The sequence below is a fragment of the Camarhynchus parvulus genome, chromosome 2, assembly GCF_901933205.1.
Source record: "Camarhynchus parvulus chromosome 2, STF_HiC, whole genome shotgun sequence".
NCBI lineage: Eukaryota > Metazoa > Chordata > Aves > Passeriformes > Thraupidae > Camarhynchus > Camarhynchus parvulus.
This window is the reverse complement of record NC_044572.1, coordinates 131,635,603-131,655,714: the sequence shown is the minus strand read 5'-3', so window position 1 is coordinate 131,655,714 and position 20,112 is coordinate 131,635,603. Positions and strand designations below refer to the sequence as shown.

Sequence of the window (20,112 nt, the reverse complement as noted above, 5' to 3'; positions counted from 1 at the left end):
AGCTCGAATTAGTGATAATCTTGAAATTAAAGGAATGAACTTGAACTTTGAAAGTTTTATTTTATTTGTGTCCAGTAAAACCTTTGAAAATGAGTTCCTCAGGATAAGCAATCTATGAGTGGGGCTGAGACAGGGCTCTGCAGCCCTTCAAGGTGGCTTACAGAAACCAGAGGTCTACAGCCACCATAACAGGCACACACAAAATGCACAGAAGCCTGTAGATGAAAGATTTGGTCAAAGAAACAAACTATTTGGCCCATTTGCACAAAACTCAGAAGAGAGACAGATGAACAGAGCCAAACAACAATGACAGATGGGAACACACTTGATCACTGCAGCTCTGCTTCTTGGATGTAGTGGTGGAGCTTGAAGCCTGTGGCATTCCTGTCACCTGGCTCCCCATGCCCACATGGACCTCAGTGAAAAAGTGCCATGGCTTGAGGCAAGCAGGGCTGTGGAGCTTCTGGGCAGCACCTCCAGCATCTGCTCACACATGACCCACTGCCACTGAAAAGGCAATGCATGGACAGGGGCTGCTGGGTCAGGCACAATGAGGATTACCACAAGTGGCTCAGTGGGGTCATCCTTCAGCCCTGAGGATACTGAAACAGGTAAACTCTTGCATTCAAGTTTTACATGCTAATATAGGAATCATATTTGATTCAACATATTTGCATCAACAAGAGACTGGTACAGTAGCATTGGAAAGGATCGAGCACCTGAATCCCTGGCTCATGTGGAGATGAAATTGTGTTTGGCCAGAACAGCAAAAGACCTGCCAGGTTCCTGTGAAGAAAAATGTGGTTTTGAGCTCTTCTTTAAGTTATATTTTTACAGCAGGTGCACATCTAACTACTCTTTTGTGAGGCATAACTTAATGCTGGTTTCCTTGCTTCTATCCTTGTAACTTTGCTGTAATTACAGCACCTCTTGGCTGATTACAGATCTTACTTATGAGTTCATTTCCCATTGTCAAGTAGAGGAACTTTCAGGATGTGTGCCCTAAAAATGCTGTTGAAGTAATATTAATTTAAAAGGCAAATTCCTTCTTTTTTTTCTTTTGTATGTGTTGTGTTTGTGTGTGTGTATGCATGTGTGCTTTCTTGGCTTTTCCTACTGGTTTGGTGACTGTCCATAGAGAACCTCATCACAGCTATCAGCATCTTTAAGTTTTCCTCAGGATAATCTTGCCTACTAAAATGTTGAGAAAAATTTTGACAATAATTTTAGGAAAAATAAAATAATTTGCATGGTGAGCCCTGACTTCAGCCAGCCCAACACATTTGCATTTCATCCACCCACTGGCACATCACACCTATCAGTGCCATGTCTCCACAGTTCACAGATTCATGTGTCTAGATTATTTATCCCTGCAGTGCATCCACTTGTTCTTTACTTGGAAGTCTGGATCACAGCCGTGCCTGTAGGAATCTGGCAGGAGGAGAGCAAGTCCCAGATGGGACAGTGTCCAGTGGGCAACACCAGTGACTCAAACACAGTGCTCAACTGCTTCAGCTTCCTCAAAGCCTCCATCTTCAGTCATTCAAGACTTACCTGCATTCCTGGATAGTAGGTATGATACTACTGGATTTGGGTCTGGAGGGAATGCTTCCCAGATAGGTTAAGCCTTCAACTGATAAATAATTTACTATGAATTTCTTGTGATCCAGTTTCATGTGGTAAGGTAGAACATCAGGAAGATAAACTGGGGCACACATTCTCTTCTTAGTCCTTCATACACAACCAACATGGAACATCCTTTTTCCTGTTAAGATCCCTTTGGTGACCATGTCTAATCATTCCCCGTCACCTCTCTGAGAAACTTATTCAATGGCAACAAAAGGTCTTCTTACTGTTTCTCTTCCCCTTGTATGGCAAAAATGAGTCCTAAAATACCTTTCCCCTTAAAATATCTGATGTTCTCTCATGACTATCCTGCTGTACATGAGTGTGCTCTCTGGGAGGGAAGTCAGTGTCCCTCCACATCATCTCTGCCCAGTACTGAGTGCCTGTTTAGCACCGCCCTTCCACAAAAAGTGCTTTAATCCAGGACACTTCCAAACAGCAGGAACTACTCCCCTCTCCAGCTCCTGTCTGTGCTAAGAAACCAGCTCTGACTCATTTAATGAAGGGAATTTGTTTAAAGAGCTCATTGGCCATTACTTTATTTTGACTAGTAAAACCTGAAAGAAAGTTAACTTTTATTTCACATTTTGTTTCAGTGATCAAAGTTTGAAATGCAGGGAATAAACATTAATGAAGAGCTCAGATATAAATGTCCTGGCTTGTTTTTAATTATAATTTAAATTATAAATTTTTTATAACTTTAAGATTAATTATACTTTTAATCTCAAGTGCTTTTTAATAGGAACTAAAATCCAGTTAATAAAGAGAAGTGGATTTCATAGACATACATCAGAAATACATTCTGAGCTCCACTTCTAGGTATACAAAGCAGAAATTTCATGAATGCATGGTATAAGTTGCTTTAATTAAACTTCAGTCCATTAAAAAATACAAGTATGGTAAGTGTAAAGGTGTGAAAGAATAAGTGCAAAAAAAAAAAAAAAGAAACTTGCAGGAAATAACATCTATACTCATGAGACTCTGAAATACCTTTGGTGCCAGCCATCTCAATTACTGCAAACACCACTGGTTAATACTGGCAGTGAGCTTTACCAGTGAATGCAGGCAGAGAGCAGCCAGATGCCTTCAAAGACTGATCCAACAAGTGGCCAGTGTGAAGGGAAGGATGCAGAATCTGTCCTTTGATGTGCAGCCTTCTGAAACAGCACGTTGAGAGTGGGTGGTCAAACTCCACAGCAAAACAGGATTCCTCATTCTCTTCAGCTACTGCATTTTTCAGTGTTTTGCAGAATAAACTTATTTTTATTTAAAAAGTTCAACTTTCCTTTTTTTTTTTTTCTATTTTGCTTCTGAATTTCAACTGGATTTGACTGTTTAAACCAAATATATTCTGTATCCTGTAAGGAAACAGGAGTTACAGTTTTCTGTAAATCAGCTGAACAGTTGTCAAAGAAAATAGTGTGATACTTCAGCTTGTTAGTGCTCCATCGCTGAATTGTTGGGGTTTTTACTCTAAAAAACTAGGAGGTTTTAAATACTGCAGGTTTGTTTTGTTGTTTTTTTTTTTTCTTCTCTGGTAATAGCACATTTTAAATGTTATAAACATTATTTTGTTTATATTTTCAAAATTAGACTTATTTTTCCAACTATGTGCACAAATTTACACTCTAGGTAAAGTCTACCCTGGTTTTCATTAAACACATTTAGCAAAATAGAAGAGTAAGATACAGTATAAACAACATCTACTATGAAAGTACCATATTGGAATTTCTGGTGCTGTTTATTTCACAAATCAAGGATTATTTGATATGCTAAACTTATCTTGTCCTTTGAAAGATTTTCTATGCAACCTGAAAACTCAGTGCAATGCATAATTTGAACTGATTTATGACATCTTCATTCAGAGAAAGACTATTTGGCACACATAATTCCAGGTTTGGAGAAGCTGCAGCTTCTTGCAAACAGTGGCACCAAACAAGACTAAAATGGCTGTATCAGTGTAAATAGCTGGATTCACAGTACATCTTCCAGAAGACTGCCAGCTTACAACTTCAGCTGATGGAGATCAGCTCCCCTCTTTCCAGGGAGAAGTCATTCTCACAGGTTCAGAAATGCCCTTTGAACATGAATGGTTTAACTTCATTCAGATAACAAGAGGAAAGCAAATAAATAAATACAATAAATAAATACCTTTTGTTAGAGAAGCTGCTTACGAGATTCTGCACTGCCCCTCACCATAAGGCAAACAGTCTTCCAGGCCCTGACTCATCTCTGTGCCCCTTTTCTCTCAGTTTCCTTCTCCTCATCACTGCTGTGAGCATTCAAACAGAACTGTAACTTCCCATCCACTGCTTGGGTACTTGGTTACAGCACCCAGAGAGGTCACAGTCTCTTTGCCTGCAAGGATCACCCTGGGAATTCTGAGTCTGTTTTTTCTGGTGCAGCTGCCCTGGAACACACAAAGTGCTACAGTCTCAATCTACCACTGATGACTTTCACTGCCAGTCAATGTTTCGATTATTGCTTCATATTTCACACTTTGATAATTTACCTATTTTTAAGCCCACAGTATTGCTATAACTTCAAAATTACTTTACTTTTTGTAGAGCAGTTACCACAAAAGCAATTTTTTCCCAGAGCTTTGTGAAAAGGGGGAATAGCACTAAAAAATTAAAAATCAGTATTTTAAGAAGGTGGCAGCATGAGCAGTCTGGAAATATACATTCTACATAATCTAAAGGAGGTCTTTAGAGGTCATGAAAGAAAAGATGCTGTAAATGTTTGGATGAAAGAACTAGTTCAAGTTCCTCACTCCTGCATAAGTTTGTGTTCATGAGAACAATTCCCAGTATTGTTCTCAGTTTCTCACACAGGAGAAATAAAAACATTGCAATACTTACTAACTCACACAGCCCTACTAAAAAATACTTGTGTTTTAGGTGCAAAGATACTACAGTAGTGGGTAGAGCAACAAACATGCCACATCTAGTTACTGAGAAATATCCACTCAGAAGCTCATACTGTACAACAGCATATTTTATTACTAACAAATACAGTAATAACAAAACTACTGAACATGTGTATAAAGTTACCTGGTTACAAACAAAACTAGAAAAATGAAGGGTATTTAGTGCACCTTTTCACAGGAGGTTTTTCATATCTTTCTTGCTGTCCACTCAGTAGTAAGAATTCTGTGTACTTTTAATGGGAAATTTCTAACAGAAACAGCATATCCCATTGATGGCAATAAATTACAAATGCTAAAATGCAGATACTGGAATAGAAATGTAAAGAAATTTCATTTTTAATGCATGATGGATAAAACAAATAACTTTGGTTTATCAGAACGTAGTTCCTGTTGTTCCCAGCATTTACATGTCTTTTGTACCATGCAATTTTCATTGTTCAATGCATCACCATGAATGCTGCCCCAACTCACAGTAAGTTCTCTGCCTAATACCATAACATTGAGACATATTCTTATTTATTAGTGGTCAAATGCAAGATCCTGGACAGTTGTACAAAATGCACTGACATTTAGGTTTAGAAAACAGCAAAATCTGTCTCCAAATTATCTCAAGTAACAAATCCCAATGGCTCTTTAAAAAATTGACTCAAATGAAGTCAGACAATGAAACTGTTATCCACATCAGCAGTACTTGCTCCTGAGAACCACCTAGCATAAGAAAGGCTATATGTATTAAGGCCTTTTTGATTTAGAGAAAATATATTGCTATAGTATAATAGAAAATTAGGCTTTGTAGAAAATTAGGCTTTGGAGGAAAAGTACTAAGGCTGTCTTCTTTGTAAATAGATTGTTAAAGAAGACTGCATATTCATAACTCACCAGTTATTTGCAGCAGTTATCTGCAAGATATTTCTTTATAGCATTTTTTAAAAAATGAAGTTACTCACATAGAAACAGCACGAGATGAGCTGTCACTGCAGCTCAGGACAAAAGCCCCAAGTCTACATGTCAGGCTGTGCCCACTGAGCCCAGGAGTCTGAGATGTCCCCTTCGTCACCATTCCCTGGAACACCAGGCCAGGAGAGGCTCCAACAGGCATTTTTCTGAGACAGTGCTGCACCTTCTGCAGCATCCCCACAGCAGGGCCTGTCTCACCCCAAACATCAGTGCATGCTATGGATAAAGGTCCAGCCTGCTTTTCTCAGTACTGTGTCACGTTGGCTGATCACCAGGGGACTGCTGGCTTCAGCAACACCCTAAGGGAAGCACAGGAACTTTCCCAAGTTTGTACAATACATACAAAACAGTAGTTCTAAAGATTGACCTTATGCAGTCATTTATTTACAAAATTCATTTTTATGTACAAAATAAACTGCTATAATTTCAGATTCCCTTTCATATTCAGTGTACAAGCTACCATAAACCAGTGCTATAATTGATACAGCATGATGCATAATTTAGAGTATTTAGAAATTTGTGCATCACTTACTTAAGTGATACTGTTGTTTAAGACAGTAAAAAAAAAGAAAAAAAATTAACAAGTTTTGAAAAATATTGAAGAGGCAGATGGACTTTTATACCTTGAGAAGTAACAGTGCTTTTGAAGATTATTTTAATGCAATTCATTACAAAGTGTTCTTTATATAAGGAATAATATTTGTCTCTCATCTTTTTCTTACATTATTGCCATGTTCTACAGAACTTCAATTTCCATTAGTCCTGGACAGGATTAAATACAGTACATTATTGCTAGCTGTCCCCACAACAAAACATACATTTTTAAGTGCAAAGCAGGATATATGTGTTTTTTAATAAGGCACAGAATATCCATTATTTCCAGTGTAACAACGAACTCATGTCAGTTTTATACAATGCAAATGTTCATATAAATTTTCAGTCTTATGCAATACAAATGTTCATATACATTGTCAATCTTTCAAGGATTAGAACTGTTTCCTGAATCCAAGTCTCTTCTGGTGTCTGAAGCTGAGTAGACGAGTAGTGATATGGAAGGTGACTGTGGGGCATCAGGTATTTGGGAACAGCTCCTTTGCAGTGAAGGAGATTCACTAAAATCATTTTTAGGAGTTATTCTGTAAGTAATGAAAAATAAAACACAGACAGTAAATTTTAAGAACAGTTTAATTTCCATTACACTGGAAAAAACTGAGTAGTGAAATCATAATATATATTCAGCTGTAAGAATGCAGTACAGTTCTGTACACTTTTCCAAGCCTACAGTCATCATTGCTCTTTTTCAGATCTGTCACCTCTCAAAGTGATTGCAGAGCAGACACAGGTTTCTTGAGGGTCACTGTTCAGCAAGGCAAGATATCCTACAAGCTGAAGCTCCAGCACACAATGCTTAAAAAGGAAAAGAAGAACCCTACAAAAATACAAAACAGCCCAGAAGCTAAACATACATGGCCACAGTCTGCAAGCTCTCTTGACAGCTCCTGAAGGTCAGGTGCATCCTGAGAGTATCCTGATTCTTCAGAGAGCAGAAACAGAACACTAACAAAACCAGCGGTAATATGTAGAAACAAAGAAAATACTGAGTTCAGGAGCCTTACCTTCCTTCACCTACTCTCTTAATATTCTCAGCCAAAGTACTCATATGGCAGGTGCTGTCTGCTTTGTTTCTCCTTTCCAGCTGATCCACGGTCAGTTTAGCACTGGGGAACATCTGATCTCCGCTGGTTTCACCTTCCTCCACTCTTCGGGCAGATGCTCCGTCTGCCTCCATCTCCTTCTCAGATGTCTCTGGAGAGCTTTTAATTTCTGCCACAGTTTCCTGGCTCAAGTAATCATGATTAGTGATTGCTACTGCAGAAGTTCCATGATTTGTTGTGCCACCTGTACTGGTCCCCATTGACTTTGAAATGACTTTCAGTCTGTGTGAAGTTGACTTGTAGTGCTTCTTTTTATGTTTAACTTTGGAATTGTGCCTCAAGAAAAATTCACATGATTCTTGCAGCACTCTTCGACTCTCGCTGATTGGACTGGAAGAGAGTACAAGCACATCACTGAACAAAGAGGATAATGTTAGCTATAATATAATAAAGACTACTACACAAAACCTTGAAAGAATAGCAACCAGTGATGCAATCTGAGCTGGGTGTTAATGAACACAAGGAAAAAAATTGTATGTGAAAAGAGGAAGAAAAATCATAATGGCTCCAAAGTAACTGTCTGTGGAACAAATAAATAAAGCAGATTTCTACATTTCTTACTTCTGCAAATAGGTCCAATGACTACAGTGAATTAATGATCTACTAGAGAGAAAAGAAGAATTAGCTCATAAGCAGCTGCATTACCAACTTTATATAGAATCAATCTCCTCCAAATGAAAAAATACTAGCATTGTAAAAATTACTTCATTATTTTTTAATCCTTGTAGCTAAAAGCAATTAACATCTGAAACACAAGCAAAAATGATACAGGAAATGGAAAAAGAGGGGAGAGGGAAAGGAAGCTATAGATTCACCATTGAGGAATGGAGATGTAAAATAAAAAGAGCTTAGAGACTACTGCCTTGGGAAAACCAAAGAAACAAAATTATCCAAAGCCACAATATAATTTACAAGTAACAGATAATCTGAAAAGAAATCATCAAGACATAAAAAAGAATTGAAAAAAGCAACAACTATAAGAAACAGAGACAAAATTTATAAGCTATTTAAATCCACAGATATAAATTTGCTTAAATTAGGCAATAAAACTGAATTCTTCTGTTTAATTAAAAAAAGGAACACTAGATTAATGCAATAAAAGTAGTAGTAAGGAGGGTTCAATGAATATTAATTTTAAAAGAAGACAAGCCTGGCAGAGGAGAAAAGAGGACATTATTATCGTATGACAGTAAACATAGTACTAAGTACTGTGTCAAATGATGTGGTCACAACACCTGAAAAGAACTAAACTGATGACTGAAATTATCTTTCCTCCTTTGACTGAACCAGAGATGTATTAGCCAATGCTAAACACAGCAACACACTTTCTGCTCTACAAAAGAGAAATCAGCAGAGGAAAAGATTTACTGTCTTCTTGAGACTGTTGTTAAAAAGTCACTGCATATTTAAAACCCCCAGATTCCAGTGGAATTCTGCTGATGTCCAAACCAGCATTTATAGTCTGAGCACAACATTTTGATTATCTGAGCTATATATAGAAAAACATGTCTGAAAGCCAAACTTAAGTATACATTTTTAAAAGCAGAGAAAAAAAAATCTTACTCTCTTTTGCGGTTTCTGTTGAAGAAATTGGCCCATTCAGAGCAGGTCTTTTTACTTCCCACCCAGAACACTGGAGATATGCCAACAATTAATGTCAGCAAATATTTCATCAGAAACAAAAATATTTCTGGTCTTGCTAGTGCCTTTGCCTAGAAGATAACAAAATTTAATAAATGCAAAGAAGAAAATATACTTATTGATTTATTTTTTTAAAGGAAGAAAACAAATACATTTCTTAAATGAGAGACTTTCTCCTTATGACTGTTGCTCTTTGTTGAGGCTTGTACTGTGGACAAACATCAGACATGTACAGACAAGTCAGATGTGTTCAGCTGAATATACACACAGAAGAGATCTGTCAGAAGGAATTGTTTTTCTTTTAAATTGAAATGAAAGGTAATTTTGGGAGTAATAGTATCAGTAAAAATGTTCTCCAGAGGTAAGTGTGAAAGATTTATCCCTTCAACTCAAAAGAAACAATAAGTGGATCACAGAATGGTTTGGGTTGGAAAGGACCCCAAAGATCATCAACTTCCACCCCAGCTGCCACAAGCAGGAACACCTCCCACTAGACCAGGCTGATCAAAGCCCCATTCCAGCTTGGCCTTGAACACTGCAGGGATAAGGCATCCATAACTTCTCTGGCAGACCTGTTTCAGTGCCTCTCCACCTTCAAAGTAAAGGATTTCTTCCGAATATCTTCCTAATCTAATCTTACTCTCTTTTCAGTTCAAAGCTATTCTCCCTTGTCCTGTCACTACACGCCCTTGTAAAAAGTCTCTCTTCCTCTTTCTTGTAGGCTCCCTTCAGGTACTGGAAGGATTAGTTGGGAGTTAATCTGATTAGACAGCATCTTCAAGGAGCTGCAGGGAACTACACAGTAGCTGTTTATTGCAAAATTAATCCACCTATTTCCAGAGCTGTATCATAGGAGCTGAGACATTTAACCCAGTGAGAGATCATCATCTTCAGCTGTCATGCTGCAAGTTTAATTTATGCCACTTGTCTTATCTGCCAGACCCATCTATGAAAGCCACTATTTTTGTTAGCCAGGTAACATTAGCTACTTCAGTCTGTTTTTATTTGGTTTTCATCTGGCAAATGTAACAAAAGTCTACAAGCCAGCTCAGATAAGCCAAGGCCAAGCACACCACTTTGAGCTATTCCACAATTAGTACACACTGTCTATCATAGGGACAGATCCCATAAAGTAGATCTTTGTGTAATATTTAATGTTGATATTTCTTCCTTCCAATGGGTTAATTAAAGGCTAAAAATACATGCTCTGTGTTATTATGCCAAGCTGTTATATTTAAGCACTACAAAACACATTTATTGATTATTTTTAAAGCATAAAAGTCTTGTTTTCAAACTTGCATATTCTGAAGCATTTAGGTTTATACAGAGCTCAGAATAAAACCCACTGAAGTCAAAATACATTTGTTAAGAAACAGCATTGGAAGCCAAAATAACCAAGTAGTCTGTGAGCTGTGCTACTCTCAGCCTACACTGACTTCAATCCAGAGGATACTAAATGGTGTTTAAGAATGAAAAAGGTCAATCCTGATAATTCCATAATGTCTGTATTTCTATTCCTCATTTTTAATGAAAGTTTATTGCAGCAAAAAACATAGATGGGAAGTTTAATGCAATGAAAGATGACACAAGACACTTGCATTTTTTAGTGATGCTGTCTTCTTAAATATTTGTTTTTAAATTGAAAGAACTAATACTTGTCAGTATACAAAACTCCCTGCAACTGCAGCAGATTTAATCCACTGAACATAGGCAGATTAAATTTAGAAGTCTTTCCAAGGAAGTTGGATTTTAAGAGGCAAATGTTAAACACAATCACCTCCACAATTTTAAGTTGACTTTTTTTTCATTTACTTTTTTTTTTGGTTGGTTTTTTTAATAAAGAATTCTTTGCATTTCTGAAAATCAGCCTGCAAACTAGAGCTATTGTGAAAAAAATACGTGGGAAATTTGTTCTGTAAATTCATATGGTTTACACTTCTACACTTCAAAGAAAAAAAAAGAAAAAAGTGATTCTAAATCTGTGACTATAAGCAGCATTTAAAATCCAATTTTGTCTAAATTTTTAAGAATCCTTATTTCAGCTTCAACTAAAATTGATGAAAATTCAACTTAAGTACTTTGATACTGAGCTTGGCATCGAAGTACTAAGCAAATTCTTTCAGAAACAAATATTGTGAAGAACGACCTTCCTCCACCAAAACTTCTAACATGAAGTTCGAAGATGATAAAAAGCTATATATACTGTTAGAGCTGCAAGTTGAATTTAATTGCTGAACACTACCAATTAGATTAAAATTTTCAAAGCAAAAATAATATTCCATTGTTTTTTGACTTGAAGAGGAACTAATCACTCCATGTTTTTGAACTGATTACTTAATGTAAAAATAATTTATTCATTGCACGGCAGATATGCATAAGGGTTTTTGCTAATTAACTTTACAGTATTATTTATAAAGGAAAACATTACTTGCCTGATAGGGACAAGGAATATGGTACTGGTCACAGTGGTCAAACACCCAAGTAGTTTCCCAGATTTTCCGATTCACCAGTTCATAAACGTAACATCCAAGAAGGGCTACAAGGGGCACCAAGTACAACCCACTGAAAACCCCAATTCGGATCATGAACTTCTTGAGCTTCTCCTGGTTCCGGCCGTCGTGCTGGATGACCTGCCGCACGTGGTTCAGAGAAATGATGCCGGCTAAAAGGAGAGAGAGACCGAAAAACACACAGAGGCACAGCGGCAAAAGCACGAAGTACAGCGAGGCATCCAGGTCATAGAGACCCACAAAACAAACTCCACTGATATTGTCCCCTTCCACTTTGTTCATTGCAAGGAGCATAATGGTTAGAAAACCAGGTATTCCCCAGGCAACTGCATGGAACCACATGGCCTTCTGTGCAATAGCTTCACAGCTCCATTTTCTTCCCGCTGCAAGGAACCAAGTGATGGTCAGAATCACCCACCATATAGTTCCTGCCATAGTGAAAAAGTACAAAACCATGAAAAGGACAGTACAGGCTTTGTTTTGGGAGCCAAGAACAACCGTTTCACCAATTTCTAACTTCTCATCTGCCTCATTACAGGCAGTTCTGTTCCCAAGTAAAAATCCAATAAAGTACATTAGAGAGACTATGCTGTAACAGACAGAATAATAGATGATTGGTCTCTCTGGGTATCTAAACCTTTTAACATCAATCAGAAAAGTTAAAAACGTGAACAGCGTAGCACAAAGACAAAAGATTGAAACTATTCCAATGAAGCTTTTTGCCACATCCAATTCATAATTTTTGAAGTACATATTAGGACATGGGGGTGCACACTGATCAATTCCTAGAAACTTGTAGCCTTGTCCATTGGTAGTGTGTAGGTGTCGGGGACACCAGAATCCATAATCCCTTCGGATCTGGCTTGGGGTCTTCTGAGTTCCATGTACGTTTGTGGTTACAGCAGCAGTGGCAGAAGCAGTCTCATCACAATTGATTAACCTGAATGAGTAAAGAGAAGAGGAAATATCTCAATAGCCCTCATTTTCAACTAGAACTGATGCCTTGGGTTTTAGCTTTTATATTTTTCAGACTCGGTGCTGCTTTAGTGTGTAGTTCTGAGCTTCATATTAAGGGATGGTAAGCTCTCTACATAGAGGAGCTAGACAAAAACAATTCCTTTCCTAGCTTGGAACCAAAGACAACTACCCAAAATTCAGGCCCAAGAGCATAAACAGCAGTGAACTAAAGAGAGAAAAACAAGAAGGATGGGACTTCATAACCTAAAGCTATAATTGGACAATTAACTCCAATATGCTAATGGACCAGAACTTATAAAAGTGAGAAACCTCGTGACCAGTTGTCCATTTTGTGACCATTTTGGGTTCATCTTGGGTGTAGCCCTGGCTGGGCTCTTGTGCTGCCCAAGGTGCATCCATTGAGGCCTTCTAATAAATACCTGCTTTATTCTTTAACTCTCTCTAGCCTCTGTTCTAGGTCAGCCTTGATAAGGCATCAGAATCTCTTCTTAGAAATATGAGAAAAATCTGATCCTAAGCACTGTTAAATTATATATATGATGCAAATGTCAAATTATATGAAAAAAAAATCAAATGGCATTACAAAAACCAAACTTCAACTATCTTTATTTCAGAAGATTTCAATCACATTTAACTGTTGTTCTCTAGCTGTTGTTTTATAGTTCATGAAACACTACTCAAATCACAATCATTCTACACTTTAAAATTATACTAAACTTTTACATACGTACATAAAATATTTACAGTATATATATATTTTTTTAGTTTTTGATAACAGACTGTTTGTGACAACAAAAAAATCTTGTGAAAATACAAGCTTCCAATCAAGGAAGAAGACAGACATCATACTTGATGACTAGTACATGATTATTAGAATTTTTTGTGTTGTACTGCTATTTCATTACCAACAATAAACAACCTAACTGAAAAAAAACCTAAGTAGAATATGCAAGCGCTGTCAAAATTATTAGTATTGTCACAGTTTTCTAGCACTTAATTTCAAAACAGCTCCAGGGTTTAACTGGACACAGGATGTGATGTTTTTATAATACTATCATATTAGTAGTGCTGGATGTATCTTCAAATAAGATTATTTAACTCAAGAGGTAAGCATTTACTCAAAATGGGATTGATGGTCGCATGCATTCCAAGTTTAAGTGTATGTTAAAAGGAACAAGTTTCACATTCTAGCTTTTAAAGTGAAATTCTGTTACGCTGACATTCTTTGTCAAACGCTATTACAAGAGCCTCTCAATTCAGCATCCAAGCTCAGCTCCAGCTAAAAACTCCTTCAGTTCTGTGTTTTACTGCCTATCACGCTGTCCAACTAAATCCAGACTAATTGTTAAGAAAACTGATGCTATGGCAGATTCTTTCATTAACCACAGGCTGGAGGAGTACATGTGGAAACAAAGTGAACTTCATCCACTCATTGTCTTAATCAGCTTCATGTTCATCTGTAAGAATACAGAAGTGTGAACTTCAGTATTCCAGTTACTGCCCATGCTCACTCCAGCTCCTCTTCCATGGGCTGCAGCAGCAGGATTTCTGCTGCTCTGACAACATCCTGGACTTCTCAGAACATGGACTTTTCAGTATTGGCTACCAGGGAGGTATCACTTCACGTATGAACAGGAAAGGTTCATTTTCAGTAAATGGTAACAGTATTAAAATAATTTAAGGCTACATTAAATCCTGCAAAAAACATAATTTCATTTAAAATGTAATTTTAAAGATATATTGAATAATTGGATTCACTTGTAATTGTCATACTTTTTCAAAACAATCCTTGAAGATATCTGCTGGCTGAGTGGCACTATTGTCACATAGAACCCCATAAAAGATGGGAGAAGTTAATGCCTTCTTGTCTTAAAACTCCGTAACTTCTATTTTTCTGCAGAACTATGGGAAATGGCATTAATGTCACTTGTCATATTGACTCCAGTACTGATTTCTACCAGAAGTCATCCACGGGACAACTGTCCCAGCTCTCCCTCAGCCCCATCACAGATTAGCAACCGCTAAAAATTGAGCTTCCAGTCTCTGCTCCTTTCCTGCACCTCTTGACCTGATGCGTGTTAACAAACAAAAAAAAAATCTGGCCTTAATAATTTATAAATATCCACAGTTGGAGGTTATAGTCTCAGAAAGAATACACTGGAGTGTTTCCAGCAGTTTCCATTTAAAATATATAGAAATATTTTCCCCAGATGAAGTATTAGTTGTCCTCTATCTGAAAAAGACATGTGAACACCTTTGAGGAACAGGTGACACTTCAAAAAAGGGAGTTTTGGCAGGCAGTACAGGAAAAGCAACACAAGACTAGGTTGGCACATTCAAACAGGGGCAAAGAAAGGTTTCTACTATGCAATGTTCTGGGTCTGTTGAAAACCAGAATATTCTATATTTCATTATCTTATGAGCAGTTATGTCTAAGACCCCTAATAAAGTAAGCATGATCATCCCTAGTCTAGAGATCAGAAACCAAAGCAAAATCTGTAACATATAGTATTTTAAACTTTCAGAAATGTGCAGTGAAAAAGCTACCTCTTGCAAGGATCTGATTATTGAAAAGAACTGCCACAGAGCTTTGTTGCAAAAACTGTCACAGGCAAAAAATGCAGGTGATAATTTGAATAACAAAAAAGTTTTAATAAAGAAATGGTCCCATGCATAAGCACTGCAAGGTCAGCATTCCAAGGAAGTTACTGCGAGGTGATATTAAACATCCTGCCTCAGATTTTCAACTCAGTCTGTGTCAAACATGAAAATACCACTCCCACCATGTGTCAATATGAAAAATACCTGGTACATTCCAGCTCTTCAGGCCATGCAATTCCAAAAGTGTCCATCAACTGCTTACAGTCAGAATATACTTTCTCACAGAGGCTTCGACAGGGGTGAATCACATGAATCTGATCTAGACAGGCTGGGACAAAGGCTCTGCACAGAAATGTGTGGACGTCTGGCGAACAGTGAAGATTCATAAGAATAAGGAAAGGCTACAGGGAAGAAAAAGGCTTTGGTTAGCAATTTTTAAAAGATAATTCAAAGCATCAAAACTAACTTTCATCACTAGGGCTTACATTTAATCCTATATAGGTTTGAAAAGGTACTAGAAAAGAGTGTTTGTTCAGCAGTTCTGAAAAAGCAAAACCCACTGGCTTGAGTGGCAAGAGGCTCGGTTGGCACTTCCAGCCTAGCCCTTGTCCCAGGATCTTGGACAACCTTTGGCCATCCAAACCTCATCTTTCCTATCTGACAATGTTAGAAATCTGAAAGGTATTATGAATGCCCAAGATATTTAAAAATAAAGTAAAACATTGAGTTTCTTTGTACACCAATCAGCTTCTAAACAAATGCCCTGAGGTTTTCCAAGGTGTGTCTGTTCCTGTAGTTCCTGTTAGATTACATTTTCAGTCCTAAGTGGTGTGATATACTCATCTCTCATGCTAATGAAATTTAGGTGGGTTTTTTTTTTGTTAATGAGGTCTAAACATTATTAAACATCTCATTTAAAATCTCTATCAACATGATTGAGAATTTCTTTGCCTGGATTACCAAGTACCAGGCAGTGAGTAACTGATGACTGTTCTTACTAAAGAATTCATAGAATGAAGTTTAATTTTTTCTGCTCAATGCATTCAATTGCTTATTCACAGTCAGACAGGCTTTTAAGGAAAAAAACCCCAGCCTTTCTGTTCTACATTTTCTCAGCTATATTGTTAGGGCAAATTATTTTGCTCAAAATACTACTGTATGTGCAAACGTTATGTGCGATGCTAAACAGGAACAGTGCATGCAATTTTCAAAGTAGGCCAAGCTTTTAGTAAGATTTTGTTTAGTAAGAATTTTATTTAATTATTTCCCATCAGTATCTATGTCTTTCAAACATTCAACCAACGGCTGTAAAAGGAAAGATGAGAGTCTGAGGTCAGAACAGTATCCTTACTTTTTCCAGCTTTTAAGCATTGCATATCTGTCTATCTATCTATCTATCTATCTATCTATCTATCTATCTATCTATCTATCTATCTATCTATCTATCTATCTATCTCTCCTTACTCAAGAAGCAAGTCTTACTACTGAACATGCAGTTTAAAAGAAAAGACATTGCTAAATAAAATTTCCTTACAAAATTGAATACCTACAAGTCCTTAAAGGACTTTGGTAATAAATACAGGAGGGTGTGGAGAGGAAGGAGGAAGATAAGGCAGAGAAAGAATAACATTCAAGTACTTTATGACAAACCAAAAAATGCTGGCAGTACCCTTCAGAGCACTCCAGCTGTGTGCTGCATCTGCACATGCCATTACAAGAGGCACACATTCGTTTGATCCCCTCTCTGAATGTCTCCTCTTGAGCTGCCTTTGCTGGAACCCAGGATTTGAGTATTTCTTGACAAGGACAGAAATGCAGTTCTGGTATACTGTGTACCAGTTCTGTAAATTGGATTATTTCCTAAAGTCTGCACAGCTTCAGATGAAAAAAGTACTTAGGAGTTTACCTTAAATGAATTAAATTCCCTTTGCATAATTATGATGCTTCTTTTCTTCTCAATTGTTAATTAGTATTTGCTCTGTTCTTCCTGGAACTTAGGATAAACAAAATAGCCTGGGTAGTCATATTAAATTGTTACAGAAATTGAGTTTATTTTTGACATTGTCTTGCAGAATTTGTCTTGATTGTTCTGAATTCTTCCTTTTTGTTACCCACAGTTCATCTCATTCAATAAAAAGTAAAATTAATTTTCTAGAGCAAGTTTTGGACACCAGCCAAAAACTTTTTCATCAATCTTATCTAGAAAAGTAAAAATTTTTTAAAATCTCGGTATTTATATCAATGAAACTGCATTTACCTACAGAGATATTTTACCAATTGTTTTTATAAGCAACTTGACAGTTTCTAAATAGCATTTTCCAATACAGATAATAAGCTTACATATTTTAAGCCTGCTCCTTTGATATAGAAAATGAGCATAAAGAAAACATCCAGAGAAGAAAGTCAGGACATAAAACTAACCTCTACCACTCTAACAGAGTTTCTGTCATATGAAGCTACCTAAAAGCTAAAATAGCACAAAAATCACAATATGTATAATGATATTGTATATTAGAGGCAGATAACGAATGACAAGCAAGAATAAAATGTTTGCGTTTGCACAGAGTTTTACTAAAGCATGTTGTCATTGTCTAAACACTCATTTAAAGAGTATATTTTATTTAAATGTAAAACCACCCTAACAGATAAATTTAAAAAATTTTAGGAAGAATGCTATGTTTAGCCTATAATGTAATCAGAGTAGTATTCCAAGGACTTGGCTGCCAAAAGTAACTGTCCTTACAATATTTCTTTTATTTCTTTCAGCTTGCTAAAAATATTCACCTTCTGACACCTGAAAGTATGAGCACAAGAGCAGTTTGATGTTCTGAAAACACAAGCTGACCTCCTGAGTCAGACCATTCAGCTGGACACCTCATTCCAACCTGGCTGGCAGCAAAGGGGCTGTAATAAGACAAGCTGACATCTCTTCCAGTTTCCTATTAGCAAGGGTTTAGGAAATAAGCTGCAACACAACCACTGTCCTGAGAAGAGTGACAAACCTTTCTTCCTAAAATGCATGTTCTCCCTTTTTCAATCATTTATGTTTGAACCCTTTGTAAAATACTACAGCAGTAAGCTGTCCTGCATAGTTTAAGCAGACATTGGTAAGAAAATACTGCATTTTATCTGTTTATTGTAACTCCTGGTTTTGCAGCCTAATGTGTGTTTTGACAAACAGGTAACAAGTTGCACTATACTTTTTCCTTTCCATTTTGTCTTCCTGCTATAATTTTTATAATATATTTATATACTAGTACAGTAATGCTTTATATTTTGATTTCTGCTCCTTTCTTAATATACTTTGTCTTCTATTTGCCTTGACTAAATTTGAAGACTGACATCACATTTCCAGTGACAACAAAGTCTTTCTGAGTGACAGTAACTGGTAAATTACTGTGCCCACCCAGATAGTGGGTCTTACTCTTCCCCCATATTTATTACTCTGGGGGTTATTTTACCCCAAACTTATTACTCTGCATTTCCCTATCCTAAATCACACCTACCATTTTATTGTCCAGTTGCTTCTAGTACATGATCTCTCTGCAATTCTTTCATCCCATTTGTTTTCTCAGCAAATTTAGTACCTATCCCTCTTCTAGATCCATTTATGAATTAGTTTGTTATCAGAGGTTTCAGTACAAGTAACTAAGGGGAACCACTCTAGTGATTTATTTGATATAGCATGAAACTATCAGCTCAGGATTTAATACCTCTTATTGGGAAAAAAACATGTATCTATTTATTTATACCTACTTTTCTTCTTATTCTTTAGGCAGGCATTGGAAAACAAGTCTACAATGGCTTACCAGCACAGTTGCTTAAAAAAATATAGGCTGTGACCATGTTTTTGGAAACTGAAGTATATATAATCTGAATTTTCCCTTTCAGCAGAAGTATGGAGTCAGTCAAAAAAACTGATAGATTTTACAGCCAATGAGTTTTCTCAACCAAAAAAACCTCTATAAAATGTAAAACTTTGCCTCAGGCACACACAAATGGGATTTGAAAAATACAGATATATTTTCAGCAACTGCCTACTTTTACCATTTAAGAACATCAGAAGAGTTAGTGAATTGTGCCTGGAACTCTGCTAAAATGAGGTATATTTAAATGTGGGCTTCTCTTCCAGCTAGCCAAAATGGAAAAGTCTGCTCATAGAAAATAGTATGTCTGCGTTTCCTGATGGACCATAAAAACAAAATCTTACCAAAACCAAAGTATTTGCTCCTCCAGCTTTATAGTCTACAAGCACAAAGTAAAGCCAAGATCACAAGCTCACTGACAGTAAAATCAGTTCCTTCAAGGACACTTTATCTGAACCGTGGATGTCCCAACCACAAACCACATTTTACCCACGTGGTCAGCTGGGTAAATTGCATGCATGCACATGCTGGTGTCCTAAGCATGCATGTCTGGGATTAAACTCAGTCTTCTACCATAATCCTCCTCTCTTTGGGAAGTTCAGGGTCTGCACATGGCACAAACAAACAAAATTCACTCTTCCAGGAAACTAAGGCACTTGGCATTTCAAGCATTAGCAACCACTGCCCTGTCATTTGAAGAAGAGATGAAAATCTGCACACTGGGTGATGAGAATGCTAAAAATAGAGTGAAACCACACTCTTGAAAAAAACAGAAAGGGAGCCTCACACAGTCAGTGTAAGTTCGAAAATATAAATTCTCATCTTCTTGACAATGGGAAACAAAACTCAGTAAATATAAGGCAAGCTAGAATACAGTAACAATCTTAAAAAAAAAAAAAAAAAAACAACACAAAAACCCCCAAAACAACAAACTAATAGCGGCTGTAAAGTCAAAGATGATGTAGCCTGTAACAGCAAGAGGGGCATGCCTCAAGTACTATCAGTGAAGAACCAAGGACGGTGGGATGCAAACCACCCACTAACAAATATGAACACCTTATGAAGTCCTAGATTCCTTACAGAGTGTATCTATGTTATATTTTCTCTAGCAGCAAAGACAAACTACCTCAGAAATCCAGTTATGGTGTGGTTCTACAAACAGTAACACAACAGAGACAAGTGAAGACAAATGGTGCAAAACACAGAAAAAATGTCTAAGTGCAAACATGTTCTTAAATGTGCCTTGCCAACAAGTACATTGCAACCTAGAACTATATATGGATCCTGTG

General features: G+C 37.0%; 1 protein-coding gene across 2 annotated transcripts in view; it reads right to left on the bottom strand.

The window, feature by feature from the left end:
• Positions 1–4,669: 4,669 nt before the first annotated feature.
• Positions 4,670–20,112, bottom strand: part of FZD6 (frizzled class receptor 6) — a 28,410-nt gene continuing 12,967 nt past the window's right edge. For both annotated transcript variants that reach the window (XM_030943424.1, XM_030943425.1), the window contains exons 3-7: positions 15,162–15,358; positions 11,301–12,318; positions 8,791–8,939; positions 7,129–7,557; positions 4,670–6,648 (exon numbers count right to left, since the gene is read on the bottom strand). In XM_030943424.1, coding sequence (XP_030799284.1) covers positions 6,492–6,648; positions 7,129–7,557; positions 8,791–8,939; positions 11,301–12,318; positions 15,162–15,358 — 1,950 coding nt within the window. In that variant the 3' untranslated portion in view covers positions 4,670–6,491. The remainder of the gene's footprint in view (positions 6,649–7,128; positions 7,558–8,790; positions 8,940–11,300; positions 12,319–15,161; positions 15,359–20,112) is intronic.